Source organism: Phacochoerus africanus, chromosome 14, assembly GCF_016906955.1.
Source record: "Phacochoerus africanus isolate WHEZ1 chromosome 14, ROS_Pafr_v1, whole genome shotgun sequence".
NCBI classification, from domain to species: domain Eukaryota; kingdom Metazoa; phylum Chordata; class Mammalia; order Artiodactyla; family Suidae; genus Phacochoerus; species Phacochoerus africanus.
In genome coordinates, this window is record NC_062557.1 from 19,170,238 (window position 1) to 19,188,110 (window position 17,873).

Sequence of the window (17,873 nt, forward strand, 5' to 3'; positions counted from 1 at the left end):
ATTTCACTTCTGAAGTTTCTGTTCGAGATATCCTGACCAACTCTTTTTATGTCATTTGATCTCACCTCCCCGCCACCTTGGTCCCCTATGCTCATCTCTCTTGTTTTTAATCACACTGTTTGGCAGTTATTTCCCTACAGGTCTGTCTACCCCACAAATTGTGAACTTCTTGAAGAAGTGTAACTGTCTTATTGTATCTTTGCATCCCAGCACGGATGCACCATAAGAATTTTCACAGTGCACCAATCAGAGTAACAGCTAAGATTTACCCAACACTTACACATTAAAAGAGTTTCACATGTACTAACTTGTTAATCCCCACCACAATCTAATGAGATAGGTACCACCATCACACAAAGTGACAGGAGAGGAAACTGAGGCAACGGAGAGCTCATTTGCTAAAGTTCATTTGTCAGGTCCAAAGATTTAAATTCAGGAGTTCCCGTCGTGGCTCAGCGGTTAGTGACACCCCCCCCCCCCCCCCGCCGCCAGTCTAGGATCTATGAGGATGCGGGTTTGATCCCTGGCTTCGCTCAGTGGGTTAAGGATCCAGCGTTGCCGTGAGCTGTGGTGTAGGTTGCAGAGGCGGCTTGGATCCCAAGTTTCTGTGGCTGTGGTGTAGGCCAGCGGCTACAGTTCCGATTGGACCCCTGGCCTGGGAACCTCCATGTGCCGCGGGGGCGGCCCTAAAAGACAAAAAAAAACCCAACAACACCCACCGAAGATTTACATTCAGATGATTCCTGGTCTTTACGCTTAGGACTACTGCTTCAATAAATGCTTGCTGAAGACTAAAGTATATGATTTAAAGCTGCCCTCGTTTAATCTTATCTTCTGAGGGAAGAGGGCTCTCATACACCCGTTCCAAGACTCCAGACCAAGAGAGTAAGCGAGATGGAAGCGCCACTCTAGGCATCTACTGTGGCTGGGAAAGGCCCTTTGCTCCAGAAGGTAAAGAGGGATTGTGAGAGAGCGCGGATATGGGCACACCCAGGCGAGTAGAACTGGGTCGGAAGAAGGGTCTGGTTAGTGCCCGGCAGGCTGTGAAGAGGAGAGATGGGGGTCCAGCGTGGGTTCCGGAAGCAGGAAAGGCGAGCAGGTGTGGGATCTAAATTAGGATAAGGGCGGGGAGGACGCTCCGCTCAGAAAGGCACAGCTCGGCCTCCGCCCTCAGCGGAGGACCCTCATCTCGGGCGTCTGTTGGTTCTCAGGCCTGAGAACCGCCCAGAAACAAGGGGAACGGAGGCTCGGACGAGCCCCCTCGGCTCCACGGGTTTTCTGCCCTGAGGTACTAACTGCGTCCCACTTCAACTCTGGCCTCTTCACACAAGTGGCTGCACGCTTCAGGGTAAAAGCCGGGATTGGGGGGAGTCTGGGCGGGGGCGAAGGAGCCGGGAGCCCCGAGGGAAGGGCGGGGGAGCCTGGGCCGGAAGGCGTCCCAGGCTCGGCTAGAAGCCGGCGCTCTCTTTCGACGCCACCCGCTGCCCCCGCCCCGGAGCCGGCCGGGACGGCACAACGTCTCCGCCCCCAGCGCACCGCGCACCTCACCTTGAACGCCGCCCCGCCCACCGCCATCCTATTGGGCTGGCTGGGTCGACGCGAGGCGGCGATTGGCCGAGGTGCTCCAGAAGACCCCGCCCATCTCCCCGCCCCCGTCCCCGTCCGCCGGTACTTTGGACGGCGGCGTGGCGCCCCTCCTCCCCGCCCGGTCCCCGCCCCCTGGAGCAAATGCTGCCGAGCTGCGGCCGCGGGGCAGATGCACGCGCTCGGGCCCTTCTAGCAGGCGCGAGCAGTCGCTGGGCGCGCGAAAGCGAAAGAAGGAAGAGGAAGGGAGGGCGGGGGCGGGGTGTTGAGGAGGGGCGGGAGGAGGAAGAGGAGGAGGTTGGAGCGCGCTCGCGCTTGGCCTCGCGCCCGCGCGGAGGGAGGGGGAGAGGGGCGCGCGCGCGCACGCTCGCGTTCTCGCTCGCTCCATCCATCCATCCTCCGGTCGCGGCACGCGCGCGCGCTCCGGGCTCGCGCCGCACCCCCCGCCCGGGAGAGGCGGGCTGGAGTGGGGGGCGGGGGGAGGGGCGCGCGGACGGCGCGCGGACTGCGCGCGGGCGGGGTGAGGTGAGGAGGAGGAGGCGGCGACGGGACGAGAAGGGAGGGGAAGGGGCCATGGCCGCCCGGTGAGGCGGCGAGGCGGGGGGGCGGCCCGACCCCCCGGCCCCGGGCCCTGGGCCCCGGGGAGAGGCGAGGACGGACCGACGGACATGGGGCTCCGGAGCAGCCGCCGCCGCCGCCGCCGCCGGAGGACGCGGCCCTGAGAGGCCGCCGGGCCCCGGCGCGGTCCCCCGGGCGGGGTGAGTACGGGACGGAGACGGGGACGGGGGAGGGGCCTGCGGGGGGCGGGGGGCGGGGCCCGAGGCGGGGCTTGGGCCCCCTCCCCCCAGGTCTGGGTCAGCGCCCCTTCCCCTCCCCCCGGGCCGACGCGGAAACGCCCGGCTTCCCCCGGCTTCCCGGCCCGGCCGGGGCCCCCCGCGCTCCCCCTGTCTGGGTCCCCCCTGGGCGGGGCAGGGCCGGCCGGGGAGGGGGCGCGGGGCCTTTGTTAGGGAGCCAGGCCCCAGCCCCCGGGACAATAGAGACACCCTCCCGGACTCTTCTCCCCAGCCGGCCGGGGCTGTCGGCGGGCGGGGAGGGAGAGGGGCCGGGACGCGTCCCACTCTGCCCACTCTCTAGGGGTCGGTCTGTCCCGGACCGGCGCCGGCCTCCGGCGGCTCGGCTCTCCTCTCCTCTCCTCCCCCCAGTCGGTATGATGCAGCAGCAGTGCCGCAGGGACGGGGGAAGAGCCGAGGCCCGGCCTCCTACCCTCCCCAGTGCCCCTGGCTCATTTGTCAGTCTCCACCCCACTCTAGGCCGGCAGCTCCTTAAACTCGTACCCACCGTTCAGAGGGGCCCCGGACTGTGGGCGCTGTTTCTGAATCCTTTGGTGGGGATTGCTGGACTTTGGGGCTCTTGGAGAGACTTCCGGGCTGGTCCTGAGGGAGGGAGGGTAGTTATCTAAAAGAAGACCAGGTAAGGGGAGTGCCCACTCTCGGCATGCCATCCCACCGGACTCTGCCTCCTCTTGCTCGGGACTGCTGGAGATGCCCCTCAGCTCTAGGTTTCTGTGGGCTCTGCTCCCCTCCTGTAGTGGCAGGCTTATTTCAAGGGAAGACGGAGTGGGGTGAAGGTTGTAGGGTCCTAGGGCCATTCTTACTTCTGGTAGCAGTACCCCCCCAAGTGGACATCCTGGCTGAAAGCAGAGGTGACTCTGAGGAGAACCTTGGGAAGGGGGGGGAGTGTATTTAGGAGTCTGTGCAGTTCTTTGCCACACCCTGTGGGTTTGCTTTGAGGCCTTAGAGTTCCTTTTCCTCCCCCTGCTGCATTGCACCATGGGTATTGAAAAGGGGTTTGAGTTTGGGGGACCTGGGGTGAACTGCTGCCTCCTGTAGACCCAAACTGTGATTGACAGTAGAGTCCAGGGCCTGAGTTCTGGCCTGGGAAGGACTAGGCCACCTTTGGCTTTCAGGCCCCAGAGGACCATCCAGACTTAGGGAGCCTTGTCCTCAGGGAGAGGTGGATCTTGATGCCACCATTAAGCTCTGGGCAGTGAGGTACGGAGGGGAGGTGGCAGACCTCAGAGGTGCCCTGGACTCACAACAACACCCCCACCCCCATGTGTGCAGCCGTGTTGCCGCCCGCTGTGCTATGAGCAGTCAGAGCGCCGTCTCCACAAGAGTTTACAAATGAAAATGGAGGAAATGTCTTTGTCTGGCCTGGATAACAGCAAACTAGAGGTGAGGGCTCCCCCACGTGTGCCTCTAGTTCTTTCTCTTGATGTCTCTACGTCGCTATATCTGGCATCCACACCGGAGAGGAATTTGGGTAGTCAGCCTTGTTCCTTAAAGGGAATAGCCAGCTGAAAAGGCCCAAGGATCCGGAAGAAGAAAGAACTCGAAGTCAGGCTGGGGAAAATGGCAAAGAAAGCATTATTTTTGGCCAGGGCAAACTGGCAGGCGCTTTGGTTGGTGAGAGTTGCTCTCAGTCCGGGGGGCTGCAACTCTCGTGACCCTGGATGTTCTGCCCCGGGCCCAGGCCATCGCTCAGGAGATATACGCGGACCTGGTCGAGGATTCTTGTTTGGGATTCTGCTTTGAGGTACACCGAGCTGTCAAGTGCGGCTACTTCTTCCTGGACGACACGGACCCTGATAGCATGAAGGATTTTGGTGAGCTTCAGGGTTGAAGGCGTGCAGTCTCGCCCTGCCCTGGGAGGGCTCGAAGGGTCCTTCTCCAGCAGCCACACCAGGTGTAGAGTCTGGAGCTCCTTTGAGCTTAGGCAAGGGGTTTGAAGAGGCCATGGGGCCACGGGGCTGGGGAACGAGAGGTGAGGGTCCCCTGCCCACCCTGACCGCCACGCCTCTCCTGTCCCCAGAGATCGTGGACCAGCCGGGCTTGGACATCTTTGGACAGGTTTTCAATCAGTGGAAGAGCAAAGAGTGTGTTTGTCCCAATTGCAACCGCAGCATTGCCGCCTCCCGCTTTGCTCCCCATCTGGAGAAGTGCCTGGGAATGGGTCGGAACAGCAGCCGAATCGCCAACCGCCGGTGAGGGCTTCTCCCCCTGCTAGAACCAGAGCCGCTCTTCTTCCGCAGCCCGTCCCATGGTGTGGTCCCCCGGGGGCATTTGTGGGGCACGGAGAGTGGGTCGTGCTTGACCCCGGGTGATCCACTCTGCCCGTGAAGTTGGAGGTCAAGAGAGGTGGCAGCCTTGACCCCTTCTCTTCCTTACCCTTGGCAGGATCGCCAATAGCAACAACATGAACAAGTCTGAGAGTGACCAAGAGGATAACGATGACATCAATGACAACGACTGGTCCTATGGCTCAGAGAAGAAAGGTGTTTGGGGGTCTGGGGGAACTTGAGGGGACATTGGGGTGAGGTGGGCACGCAGGAGTTGGGTATTTGACAGTCACGAGTTGTCATCTTGAATGGGGGAGGAGAGTGTAGCTTTGTGCTTTCCTTTAGGTGCCCTTAGATTGGGAACTTAAAGTGACCCTGCCCTTTATCCTTTTGTCCTACACAGCCAAGAAGAGAAAGTCGGACAAGGTGAGAGCCGGGGCAAGCTCGAGGGAGGTTTGGGCCAAGGACAGATACCCTCCCCTTTGGGCAGGGAGTCCTCGGGTGTCTTGACTCAAGTCTGAGGTCGCTGGGTGCCTCTCTGGGTTCTGGGATGAGGGTGTCTGGTGGGCAGGAGGGCAGCAGAGGCCTTGGGGAAGGTGGGGGGGGGGCATGTGGGTAGACGGGCCTCTTACTGGTGGGGAAGAGTAGGAATTTGAGGATTTTCTTTGTCAAATCTTTTTTCCTTCCCTGGGTTCTCGGCTCCCCCTTATCGTTACCCTTTCCCCAAAGCTATGGTATCTCCCATTCCAGAACCCCAATTCCCCTCGAAGATCCAAGTCTTTAAAACACAAAAATGGTGAGTGGGGTTGGAACAGCGGGAGTGATTCTAGCTGTGTCTTCTGGGACTCGTGGCCGGAGGGCGGAGGTGGGGACACGGGGTGGGGGGTGGGCAGGGGTATCGAGGGAGGGCCTGTGATCCTTCTGTCACCCCCACTTCCTCTCTGGTTATTTTCAGGGTTCTCTGTCTGTACCTCTGCATCAAACACCCTTCCCCTTCTTTTTTCTTCTTCAGGGGAACTTAGCAATTCGGATCCTTTTAAGGTGAGTAGGGACTGCCCCTGAGGTTTCCTCTCATTTTCCTTGCTGCGGGTTGGATGGGCTTTGCACATGTGGGGATCAGAACACTGGCGGCCAGGAGCTCTGGACAGGGTGCTTAGATCTTGTGTATTTGTGTTCTCTGTGGGCCCCAGCCCCTTACCCAATGCCCGCGGGGTGGAAGGCATCACGGGGAGACCGCCAGGCAGGCTTCAGGCCTCACGGAGGGGTGGGGGGCGGGGGCCTGATTCCCCACTCCCACCTCTGCCCCCGCCCTTGGCTGCCCAGTCTCTAACCTGTACCTCTGGTTCTCACCCAGTATAACAACTCAACTGGGATCAGCTACGAGACCCTGGGGCCGGAGGAGCTGCGTAGCCTGCTCACCACGGTGAGGGCCCGAGTCAGTCACAGACGGTGGTTGAGGCTCTGGGAGAGGCTGGTGGCAGCAGAGAGGGCTGGGCGGTTCTGTCTCTAGAACTAGGTTTCCTGGCCACTGGCGGTCTGGGACCCTCTGCCGTGGACACCCTGGGGCCCGCTCTGCTCGTGCAGTCCAGCACTTGTACAGAAGAGAATGTCTAGTGTCTGGAGGAGGCTTCCCTCCGCTCCTCCTTTCAGCTTCTGTTCCTCTTGCAGCAATGCGGGGTGATTTCTGAACACACCAAGAAGATGTGCACAAGGTGAGCTCAGAATCTCTCAGGGGGCCAGGAGGCCCTTCTGCACACTCACCCTGGGCCCGGGCTGGGAGTGCCCCCCGCCCCCGGAACTGAGCAGCGGGACTCCGCCCTCCCCCGTCCTCTGCCGGTCAGGCCTTAGGCCACCACCTGGGGGCTCTTGTTCATCCCCTCCCTGTGTCCTCAGCAGAAGCGGGAGGGGCCTCTCTGGGGTCCTCTGACCCTTCCTGGCTCATCCGGGGCTGATCATTTGCTCCCCACCAGGTCCCTGCGCTGCCCCCAGCACACAGATGAGCAGCGGCGAGCCGTGCGGATTTATTTCCTTGGCCCCTCAGCGTAAGTGACCCTCCAGGAAGGGCGGTGGTTGTGGAAGAAGGCGAGGAGGACGGCTGGGATCCCTAAAGCCCTCCTCCGGCCTCTCCTCTTCCCAGTGCCCTTCCAGAGGTCGAGAGTTCCCTGGATAATGACAGCTTTGACATGACTGACAGCCAAGCCCTGATCAGCCGGCTTCAGTGGGACGGCTCCTCTGATCTCTCACCCTCCGATTCAGGCTCCTCCAAGACGAGCGAGAATCAGGGATGGGGTCTAGGTAGGTGATGCAGCCAGGGCCCGGGGCCTGTCTGCTCGGAGCGAGGGAGTGGGGGCACCTTGCGTTCCCCTGCCCCAGCTCTCTCTCCATCCCTCGTGCCTCTTTCTTTTCAGGTACCAACAGCTCTGAGTCACGGAAAACCAAGAAAAAGAAATCCCATCTGAGCCTGGTAGGGACTGCCTCCAGCCTGGGCTCCAACAAGAAGAAAAAGCCAAAGCCGCCGGCACCCCCGACGCCCAGCATCTATGATGACATCAACTGACTCGGGTGCAAGGGATAGCCTTTGGCTGAGCAGAGCCCGCTCTCCCGACCCCCACCCAGGTGGCACAGCCTGGCAAACGGACGGCTGCTGGGGGTTTGGGCTTGGGAAGCTTGGTAGGCCAGGCAGGTGGAGGATCCAATTCTGCACCCCTGGGGGGTGTCAGGGTCCTCTGCGGTGGAGCACGACCCCTCGGCCTGTAGGACTCAGACCTGGACATGTTATGCCTTGGACATAAGTCTGGTGGGGAGGCGGTTTTCCTATTTATTCTGTGAGTTACTGGATGTCCAGCTAGGCCAGGGGCCTGACCTGGGCACTGTGCCAGGGCACTGCCGCCCCCCACCCCAGGAACTGGACTAAGCCCTGCCGAGGAGCATCGTGGCTACCCGGGAGGCTGTGGGTTGGAAGCCGAGCCTGGAGGGGGCCTCCCCCAGCTGCCCTCAGCAATGTGAATGGGTCCGGTGCTTGGAGCCGAGGGGCAGGGCTGGGCGTGTCCTGTCTGTGCAGAATCCTATCAAACGCCCCCATCCAGGGGTGGGCAGGCACAGCGCGCTGTCTGCTGAGGTGGGCGTCCAGAACTGCCGCCGCCTTCCCTGCCCCTCACAGGGGCAGCCCTTTCCCCTCAGTCCCCAGGGGCCTCCTTGGCAGCAGGAGCTGTCCTTTCGTTGTTGGGTGCCAGGAAAGGGCCTCCAGCCTCTACAGCTTCAAGGAACGGGCAAGGGGAGGGTAGGAAGAGGGAGCTGTGTGTCAAAAAGACTCCCCCCTGCCTCTCCTCCCTGACCCCAGGGCTGGCGAGGAGTGGGGCCCCAAGGTGAGAGGGAACGGTGCTGCTTTATTTGAAATGTTTTCTTACCTCATTCCCTGCCCCAGGAAGGGGCCCAGCCTCACCCTCCTGGGGTGGCCCCCTGTTCCTCCCGCCTCCCCTGCCCCACTGCCCTGCCGGGGCAGCCCAAGTTCCCAGCTGCTGCTTGCCACCCCCTCTTTCACCTTGACCAGCTTCAGTTCCTCTCTCGATGCTCCTGCCTCCGAAGCCTGCCCTGTTTCCCCTTCCGTAGCCGCTTTTAAGTTATTTATTCTGTACTTGTGGTTTGGGGCTCTGAGGAAAATCCTGATCTTTTTACCTCTTCCCCCCTTGCTAGGAGGAGGGTGGGAAGAGGGGGTGGTCTCTGGGCTGTCAGCAGAGGGGGAGGGGTGCCGTGCCTGGGCAGTGCCCCTCCATGGGCCTGCCCTGCCCGCGTGCCCGTCTGCCTGGTCTACATCCTGAAGAGATGTATGGGCCCCCTCCACGTGGGCACCATCGCTCCCGGGAGCCCAGCTGGAGGACTGCGGTCCGGGCTGGGAGCAGAGCTGACGGACGCAGGGATGGAGTTGACCCTGAGCCATGTTCTCTGGCACTTGCTGGATGTGTCCCCTGCCCTCCTCCCAGGAGGAGCCACCCCACATTTGGGTAGCTAGTACCCAGGACTGGTTGGACTGATTTGGGTTAGGGACCCTAGAGGGTTAAGGGAACAGCAGAGATGGGGCTTGGAACCCCGTCTGGAACCCCAATCTCCCCCTGGGGTGGTTCTGATTGTGGCTGACGCATGGTTACAAATTGGTTTTTAACCCAAGAATTGTGATTATTTTTTAAAAAGCCAAACGTATTTTGGCAGGAGTTAGAATCAACCCCGGGGCCTGGGCTCCTCTGTTCTTGGCCCTCCACAGCCTTCTCCCTCCAAGGGGAAGCCAGAGGGAAAGGAGGATCCCAGCCGGCCTCCAGCCCGCTCCCGAACCAAGCCTGGGGAGCAGGTTGAAGGTGAAGGGAGGAAGGCCGCGGGCCCCGCTCCCTTCTGAGAGGCAGCTGCAGCTCAGGCCCCCAAATACCCTTTTCCCCTCTGGCCTCTCCCTTTCCCCCTTCTGGTTGGAGGAGGGAGAAGTGGGAAGTAGTTTGGGAACTGGTTTGTCCACATCCACTTCCCCATTGTTCCTTGGCCCACCCTCAGGGCAGAGCCCCCTGCCCAGGCTGGGTAAGAGATGGGCTTGGTCCAGCAGGGACCCTGAGGGAGCAAACCCCCTTCCTTCCGGGGAGCGCGTGCCCCCCCCTACCATGTAGTTGAACAGGGGCTAGGAGCTCCCCACTCCCTTCCTTCTAACAGCAGGCTGTGTGGGTTTCAATTCCCACCCTTCCCACCCCGGCTAGGTGTCGTCCACCTTGTATCCTATCATGTGTCTGAGTGTGTGTGGGGGGGTTCTGTACTAATTTCCATGGCCGGTGGCTTTTCCTTCCATGCATCACTCCCCCCCGCATGCCCAGGGGCCACCCGCCTGGCATTACCGCATGCTGGGGTCATTGGGGGAGGGGGGTGGGGCTCACGCTGTCCTGTGGTCTTGAAATTTTTATTTTTGCATATGTAATCCATCCTGTACAGGTAGCTAACTTTGTAAACGCTGTGTATTCCCCCTGCCCCCATGGCTGCTGGTGTAAATAAACTGCATCTCCTGTTGGTAGCCTGGCCTACCCACCCTCATTCCCACGTTACTGGGGCAGAGCAAAGCCATTCTCTCAATGTCACAGGAGACTCCACAGCCACAAAATGGAACTTTATTCAGTCACAGATACTGACCATCCAAGAGCCCCAGAGACAAGGGCCTGGGGCCCAGTGCTCCGTACCCAGAGCTCGTCCTTGGAGCTGGGCAGGGTAGGACGCTGGCTGAGGGCCAGAGCTGCCTCTTGCTTACAGCCTTAGGCCTAGGGGAGCAGCAGCTGTGGCCCGGCCTCTCCCAGTGCCGGGGGCTTGGCTTTGTGCCCCAATCCCCTTCCTGACTGAGCTCTATAAAGGACTATTAAAAAAAAATAATAATAAGCAAAGTGCTGTGAAAAAAAGGGAGAACACTGGCAACTGTCCAGAACACAGAACACCCTATTCCGGCTACAGGCTGGAGGGAGAAGGCAGGGGCGGCCAGGTGCCCAGAGGGAAAGCTGACACACACTTCGCTCCTATGTGTCAAGATGGATATGCCGCTAAGGAACCGAAAGAGCCTCGGGGCTCCCTACACAAGTATGCTGGGGCCATGCTGAGCTGCCCTGGCAGGCAGCCCGGGGTGCTGAGGAGCAGACATGCAGGATAACGGGAAGAGCCAGGGCCGCAGCTGGGAGGGAGTCCTCAGAGCCCAGGCTCCCCACTGAGCAGGGCCACCGGCTCGGCTCTGAACTCCAGGACCGTGAAAGTGAAGGAAGATGACATTCTCATTTCTACCTGAGTTGTGCTTGCACAGAGGGGACGTCCGCACCCTCGTGGACGTGAAGGGGAGGCCCCCACATCTGCCTCTCGTGTCCTGTGGACGAAGACCCACCGCATCCTTCCCACCCTTCCCTCCCAGGCCCTTGGGCCCAGCCCTGGCCGGGAAAGGGGGGAGGCCATAAAGGAGGAAGACCAGGCCTTGCGTCTTCTCCCCACGGTCCTTATCGTCCGTACATCCCAAATACTAGGAAGCTGAAGAAGACAGTGACCCCCACCAGGGAGACAGTGGCAGGTGCCGTGAAGAACTGGCGGTAATTGATGCGGAAGTACCAGACCACACCCAACAGCACCACGAACACAGGCACCATGAGGCTGCCCACACTGACGCCCAGGCCCGGTGGCTCAGTGGCCGAGGAGGGGGCCAGGGCGGCGGAGGGGCCTGGAGCAGCTGACCCCGGGGGCGAGCGGTGGCAGTGAATCACACAGTTGTCCGTGATGTTCAGGGACCGCAGCGTGCGGCCCGGGTCCTGCAGCAGGCGGCCCTGGTAGATGAGCTTCATCTGGCTCTCTTGTCCAGGGAAGTATTTACTGCAAGGACGAGAGAGGCAGAAGGAGAGACAGGGCGAGCAATGAGACAAGGCCGAAAAGCCCGGACCAGCGAAGCAGGGTGAGGGGGTTTCTAAGCACGGGTTTCTAAGAAAGTGCTCCCCCGCCTGCCCCGCAGGGGCGGGACCTGATGCATCCCTGCTGTCCCCACTCTATCCTGGCCTCCTCCGAGGTGACCAAGGGCTGGGGGCTTGGGGTTTGAGCAGCCTCCCACTTCCCAGCCCACTTACCTCTTCAGAGCACCCACAGTATCCTCTGGCCTGGCCACAGCCAGCTCCTCGGTGTCATTGAGGAACTTGAGCCGCACATTGATGAGGCTGGGGCCGGAAGGGAGGCAGCTGCTCTCCTCGGATCGCAGGGGCGCCTCTGGCCTGCCGTTCCCTGGGCCTGCGTGTCTTTTGGGCAGGCCTTGGATGTCAAGCAGATGCTCGAGGCTGGGCTCAACACCACCCCCAGCTCCAGGCTCCCCTGTGGAGTCTCCCCCACCTTCGCCAGCCTCTTCAGCCTTCTCATCACTACCCTCTGATGGATGGGGGAGTTCGGTTGGCTCGGGGGTGCCTTGGCCTGCCACCAGATGGTCCACATGCCCCAGGTGGAGGACGGATGTGTCGCCAGCTGACACAATAGTGCCCAGGAGCTGGTTGCTACCGCTGTCTGCTACATAGGTAGAAAGCCAAGCTAGGACCAAGGCTAGAATCAGCACCACCACACCTGCCACCACAGTCACCTCATTACCCACTCCCTCAATAAGGGTGACATCAGAGAGCTCCATGGCCTGGTTGCTGACTGGGTCCACACTGCAGGAACAAAAGGGGATAGGGTCAGCAGGGCCTGAGGGCTTGCAACCAGGTTTCCTGTTTGTTTAGGTTCTGCCTGACCCAGCCCTGACAGAAAATGGAGTTCACTGTCCTGCAGAGAGGGGCACAAACCTTCCTAACTCCGGACCCCAACCCAAGGCTACAGACTTAGCCTTTGCCTCCACTGTGAAAGGCTGACTTGCAGACTCCACACCCTTCCTGTCTCACATTCCAACCCCCCAATGAGCATGGGTCATCAAGGAAAGCTTACAGCTTCATTGTTGCTGCTACTGCTACTGTTTGTTGCTTTTTGACAGGTAGGGAAGACACTGGCTTCTTTGAGCCCTAAGTTTCTCTAGGATTTCTACCACTCGGTAAAACAACAACGACGCCTCCCTGGCAAAAGGCCTCCAAGGCAGCTTCAGAGAGACTAAAGAAGCCTGGAATATTTTACTTGGGGGTCCTTTTGGAGGCACAGCACGGCCACTCTGGCCAGGTTATCTCATTTGAACCCAATCTCATTCATGGTCATGGACTTAGGTCCAGCTGTTAAGAGCCGAAGAAAATTAATCTATCATCAAAAGCAAAGCCAGGAGTTCCCACTCTGGCACAAGAGGATCGGCGCCAGGATGTAGGTTCGATCCCTGGGCCGGCACAGTGGTTAAGGATCCGGTGTTGCCATAGCTGCGGCGTAGGTGGCAACTGTGGCTCGGATCTGAGCCCTGGCACGGGAACTCCTCCATATGCCTTGGGGCAACCAAAAAAGAAAAAAAAGCAAAGTGAGACCACCTCAAAGGGACAACTCTGTAGGGGCCATCACTAGACGCTATGCAGCAGACACTGTGGCTGCCTCCTCTTGAAATTCTCCTGGCAGTGAAGCAGGACACACACACAGAAACACCACCCTCCTGGGTTACCACAGGCTCACAACTACAAAACCGCTACCTGCGTGGAACTAATTTGGACAAGATTCCAAATGGCTCTCACAATCCATTTTGCAATCTTTCTTCTTGTAAGGTGGCCTCCCTTGGCAGTGTCTTAGAAAGGCAGTAAGGATCTCTATTGCTCCTTGGAGTCCCTACTCTTTCCCTTTGAGATCTGCTGCTTTCATAGCTGTCCCTGGGCAAATCCCATCTAATGATTGTCGTTACCAGCCTGTTCTCACAGCATCTATAAAACTTCATTATACTTATCCACCTGTCCATCTCTCTACCAGACGCCTGGAAGACAAGGATCACATGTATTTTTCTGTGTCTCACAGAGCCCAACATAATCCTATAGCAGTTGCTCAAAGAATATCTGTGGAATATATCAACATCTGAATAATTTCCAATAGTACATGGGCCTTGGAGTCAGAAAACAAATAAACAAACCCAAACTACAAGCCCCGTCTTGCCTCTTACTAGCTCTGTAACCTTAAATTCCTCGGAGCCTCAGCGTTCTCATCGGTAAAATGGGATTAAAAATAGTACCTACCTCATAAGGTCGTTTTGAAGATGAGGAGAGATCATCGAAGCAAAATACTTAGCACAGTGCCCAGCACATTGCAATTGTTCAGTAACAAATAGTAGCAATCATTTATCACTCTCACAACTAACCCCTGATGGTAAGGTTAATATCATTAACCCTGACTTACAGAAAAGAAAACTGCGGTGAATAGAGGCAAACACGACTGGCACAGGCACAGGGAACTTTTGTGGGAGGGGCCGGGCAAGACCCCAGGTCTCCCTCGGCGGAGGCCTTTGCTCTCTCCTCAATCTGTGAGCGACCCTTGATGGCGCGGTGAGGAAGGGTCCCCGATCCTGCCTATCTGAAGCGAAGGCTCCGCGTTTGGGCGGTCCTATTCCCGCGACGCTGGGGAGGGGTCCGTAGGTCCAGCCGAGCCGAAGGGCTGTCTACTCCCCGCCACAGTTCCCAGACCCAGTTCTTCCGGCCCAAGAGGGGTAAGGGAGGGTGAGGGGGTCACAAACCATCCACACCCCTCAAACTTCGGGGCGGGGCCGGGAAACTGGGGGCGGGGCTTGAGTACGCGGGGGAACATGGGAAATTAAAGGGGGACTGGACTGGTACCGCGCCTGGATAAGGAAGGAGGTCCTCACCTGAAACGGCCAAACTAAGTGTTTTGACTTCGTCAAGACGGCCCATGGACTCACCTTTCTTTAGGGAATCGGGGAGAGGGCTGACTAGCCCCAATTCTGTTCAGGGTCCAGTCTCTTCCGGCTTCTCCCGGAAGCCGTTAGAACCAGAGACAGGAAGTTCCGCCTCTGCGCCTTGCACTGATGACGAAAAGCTACGTAAAGCGGGCTGACGTAAACGTATTCTTTAAATAAAAGGGACAGGTTTCTCGGAGGAAGGAGGGGCGGAGTCATTGTTGGCGGGATCCTGGCCCTCCCGGGGCCGAGCCACGCCTGGTGGGCGGGGCCTAAAGAGCTAGGGGTGAGGAGTGGGCCCTGGAGGGAATTAGGGGAGGTGCTTGGGTAAGGGGCGTGGCTCCGCGTTTGGAAGTCAAAGCTGGATGGCACCTCTGGGCAATCCAGAGCTACCCTTTCCTCTTTCGCAGCTTTCTCTATCCGGTCTTGCTCCCAACTTCCCAGACTGATTGGACTTATTACTGTCCAACAACGCGCACTGAGCTCTGGGTTAGTGGAATCAGCAGGCACTGGTCTTTCTGAGCGCCACGAGTTCAAATCAGGGCTCAGTCGGGAGCCAGGCGAGGAGACGATTTAGTAACCATTCGGTGTTTCGAGATTGCGGCTCCAGATAGTGTGGCACCTTGGTAAATAAGGTGAGAAAGCATTTCAAAGAAGGCACTGATTTTTTTTCTAGGCTTGGGGTACAGGAATGGCAAGAGCCCCCAAAAAGACAGGTTTAATTTACAAGAATTTATCTGGATTTTTGCAATTAAATTTTGTTCTAAAGACGTTCTGGGATTGTTGCTGTTTTCCGGAGCTGCCTATGTGACCTACACCACAATTCACAGGAACAAGAGATCCTTAACCTACTGAGTGATGCCAGGGATCGAACCTGCAACCTCTGGGTTGCTAGTCGGATTTGTTTCCAATGCTCCAGGATGGGAACTCCATAAGTGTTATCTTTTGTTGTTGTTTTGTTTTGTTTTTAGGGCCACCTTCGTGGCATACGGAGGTTCCCAGGCACTAGGGGTGGAATTGGAGCTGTAGCTGTGGCCTATGCCACAGACCCAGGATCCCAGGATCTGAGCCTCATCTGCGACCTACGCCACAGCTCCTGGCAACACAGGGTCCTTAACCCACTGCGAAAGACCAGGGATCGAACTGGCTTCCTCATGGATACTAGTCGTGTTCATTAACCACTGAGCCACGAAGGGAACTACTCTGGTGAACTATGGATTGAAGAAGTATAAATAATGCAGATGGTCAAGCTAAAATGCGAAAAGCTCAGTAGTTTTCACCACAGAACAGACCAGGGGAACCAGATCTTAAGAAATAGAAAGATACCCCAAAACCTCCCTTCAGTCCTCTTCCAGCCACTATCTTCCAAAGAGAAGTCACTATCACTACTGGAGCGGAAACAAACCAACTAGGAACCATGAGGTTGCAGGTTTGATCCCCTGCTTTCAATTCTTTTGTCTGACTTCTTTTGATTAACATTGTGTTTGTGAAATAAATGGTACAGTTTTAATTTCTGCATAAATGTGCCTTTTGGGTTTAAAGTGTAGTTTTCTTTCTTTCTTTTTCTTTTTCTTTCTTTTTTTTTTTTTGACTGCCCCATGGTAGATGGAGTTCCCAGGCCAAGGATGAGATCCAAGCCAAAGTCTCCACCTTCGCCACAGCTGTGGCAGTGCCAGACCCTTAACCCACTGTGCCAGGCTGGGGATCAAACCTGTGTCCCAGTGCTGCAGAGACACTGCCAATCCCATTGCAATACAGTAGGAACTCCAAGTTTGGTATTTTTATTTTGATGAACACGAGAGAGGGCAGGGCATCAGGCTCAGTTAAAGAAAATTTTCAAGAATGAGTACAGATTTACCAAGCAAATTTCCAAACAGAGAGAAGAGCAGTTTCAAGGGCTCTCAATGAATATTTGAGCACTGAGTTGGAGTTCCCACCATGGCTCAGCAGAAACGAATCTGATAGTATTCATGATCCTTGGCCTTGCTCAGTGGGTTAAGGATCCAGCGTTGCCATGAGCTGTGGTATATATTGCATACGATGCCTGGATCCCAAGTTGCTGTGGCTGTCGTGTAGGCTGCCAGCAACAGCTCCAATTCCACCCCTAGCCTGGGAACCTCCATATGATGAAGGTGCAGCCCTAAAAAGGCAAAAAAAAAAAAAAAAAAAGCACTGAGTTGAACCATTAGTAATGCTTTTGAGAGTTTATTATGTGCCAGGCACTGTACTTGGCACTTCACATACATTATCTCATTAAGACCTATCAAGTAGCCCTTTTTTTTTTGTTTGTCTTTTTCGGGCCGCACCCGTGGCATATGGAGGTTCCCAGGCTAGGGGTGGAATCAGACCTGTAGCTGCCAGCCTACGCCACAGCCAAAACAACGCTGGATCCAAGCCTCATCTGCGACCTACACCACAGCTCCAGCAACTCGGGATCCGAGCCCAGTCTGCAACCTACACCACAGCTTATGGAAATGCCAGATCCTTTACCCACTGAAGGAGGCCGGGGATCGGACCCGAGTCCTCAAGGAAACTAGTTGGATTCGTTTCCACTGCACCACAGCAGGAACTCTCTTGTTGAAGTATAGTTGATGGACAATGTTGTGATCATTCCTGCTGTACAACAAAGTGATTTAGTTATACATGTACACACATCCCTTTTTGTTTTGGGGAGGCTTTTTTTGGCTGCGCCCATGGCATGAAAAGGTTTCTGGGCCAAGGATCGAACCCATGCCATAGCAGCTACCTTAACCCGCTGCACCACAACAGAACTCCCAAACCATTTGGTAAACATCTTTTTTTTTTTGTCTTTTTGCCATTTCTTGGGCCACTCCCTCGGTATACGGAGATTCCCAGGCTAGGGGTCGAATCAGAGCTGTAGCTGCCAGCAACGCGGGATTCGAGCCATGTCTGCAACCCACGCCACAGCTCACAGCAACGCCGGATCCTTAACCCACTGAGCAAGGGCAGGGATCAAATGCGCAACCTCATGGTTCCCAGTTGGATTCGTTAACCACTGCACTACGACGGGAACTCCTTGGTAAACATCTTTGGTGACAGTTATTTATATGCATGATTTTTTCCCCAGGATGAATTCCTTGAACTGGAATTGCTAGGTCAAAGGACGTTCCCATTTTTAAGATTTTCTTTTCCTGCTGCTTTTTTAGGGCCATATGGATGTTCCTAGGCTTGGGTCAGCTCTAGCCACCGGCCTACGCCACAGCCACGGCAACGCCAGATCCTTTACCCACTGATCGAGGCTAGGGATGGAACCCGCATCCTCATGGATACTAGTCACGTTCATAACCCCCTGCGCCACAGCAGGAACTCCCAAGATTTTTGATAACACGGTGTCACTGTATCGTCTAGAAGATTGTGTCTGCTTTCATTCCCATCAGCAGTGGGAGGAGTTCTCCTTAATGTTCTCTCCTCTCAAAACAAGGTAGAGCCTCGAGAGGAACAGGGAGTAGGTGGGGGAGGTTTTAAAAGATGTGAGAATTCTGAAGATACCAGTAAGTCAAGAGCAAAGAGCACAGGACACATTCTCTGGTGGCCTAGTGGTTAAGGATCTGGCGTTGTCCCTTCCCTGGCCCAGGAATTTCCGCATGCCTCAGGAAGCAGCAAAAAAAAAAAAAAAAAAGAAAAAAAAGAAAAGAAAAGAAAAAGAAAAAAAGCATAGAGGAAGGAGAGACGTGAAGATAAATGCAATCCAAGAAGGGAAGAAATGACAGAGCAGTGGTGTCTGGAGCCACAGAAGGCTAAGCCAGCTAGTGGGCTTGCCCTGCGGGGGATACAGGAAATTTGGCTTGCCCACGGCCCCAGGAGTCTGATCTGGCCATTTGG

General features: G+C 57.0%; 2 protein-coding genes across 14 annotated transcripts; one reads left to right on the forward strand and one right to left on the reverse strand.

The window, feature by feature from the left end:
• The first annotated feature begins 1,955 nt into the window (after positions 1-1,955).
• ATXN7L3 (ataxin 7 like 3) lies at positions 1,956-9,743 on the forward strand. Of its 11 annotated transcripts, none has more exons than XM_047758253.1 (13): positions 1,956-2,342; positions 3,708-3,818; positions 4,117-4,249; positions 4,456-4,627; positions 4,821-4,918; positions 5,106-5,128; positions 5,432-5,498; positions 5,715-5,743; positions 6,057-6,125; positions 6,371-6,414; positions 6,673-6,744; positions 6,840-6,997; positions 7,111-9,743. In XM_047758253.1, the coding sequence occupies exons 2-13, from the start codon at positions 3,768-3,770 to the stop codon at positions 7,257-7,259; spliced, it is 1,065 nt and encodes a 354-aa protein (XP_047614209.1). In that variant the 5' UTR covers positions 1,956-2,342; positions 3,708-3,767; the 3' UTR covers positions 7,260-9,743. The 11 variants fall into 11 exon arrangements, with proteins under 11 accessions (XP_047614209.1, XP_047614207.1, XP_047614211.1 ...); XM_047758251.1 differs by having other exon boundaries at positions 5,453-5,498; positions 5,658-5,743; XM_047758255.1 differs by having other exon boundaries at positions 5,453-5,498.
• A 78-nt stretch (positions 9,744-9,821) lies between these two features.
• On the reverse strand, positions 9,822-14,141 carry TMUB2 (transmembrane and ubiquitin like domain containing 2). Of its 3 annotated transcripts, none has more exons than XM_047758258.1 (3): positions 14,034-14,141; positions 11,314-11,880; positions 9,822-11,065 (listed from the first exon to the last, which is right to left on the reverse strand). In XM_047758258.1, the coding sequence occupies exons 2-3, from the start codon at positions 11,853-11,855 to the stop codon at positions 10,699-10,701; spliced, it is 909 nt and encodes a 302-aa protein (XP_047614214.1). In that variant the 5' UTR covers positions 11,856-11,880; positions 14,034-14,141; the 3' UTR covers positions 9,822-10,698. The 3 variants fall into 3 exon arrangements, with proteins under 3 accessions (XP_047614214.1, XP_047614215.1, XP_047614213.1); XM_047758259.1 differs by lacking the exon at positions 14,034-14,141 and adding an exon at positions 13,517-14,026; XM_047758257.1 differs by lacking the exon at positions 14,034-14,141 and adding an exon at positions 13,357-14,026.
• Between the last annotated feature and the right edge of the window lie 3,732 nt (positions 14,142-17,873).

Excerpts from the sequence above, each read along its gene's own strand:
- TMUB2 (XM_047758257.1), bottom strand. The coding sequence starts at position 13,391 with ATGATCTCTCCTCATCTTCAAAACGACCTTATGAG. Across the intron at positions 11,881-13,356 it reads CTTCAAAACGACCTTATGAG|TGTGGACCCAGTCAGCAACC; the intron begins GTAGGTACTATT and ends TTGTTCCTGCAG. Across the intron at positions 11,066-11,313 it reads ACTGTGGGTGCTCTGAAGAG|TAAATACTTCCCTGGACAAG; the intron begins GTAAGTGGGCTG and ends TCGTCCTTGCAG.
- ATXN7L3 (XM_047758247.1), top strand. The coding sequence starts at position 3,768 with ATGAAAATGGAGGAAATGTCTTTGTCTGGCCTGGATAACAGCAAACTA. Across the intron at positions 3,819-4,116 it reads TGGATAACAGCAAACTAGAG|GCCATCGCTCAGGAGATATA; the intron begins GTGAGGGCTCCC and ends CCCCGGGCCCAG. Across the intron at positions 6,745-6,839 it reads TATTTCCTTGGCCCCTCAGC|TGCCCTTCCAGAGGTCGAGA; the intron begins GTAAGTGACCCT and ends TCCTCTTCCCAG.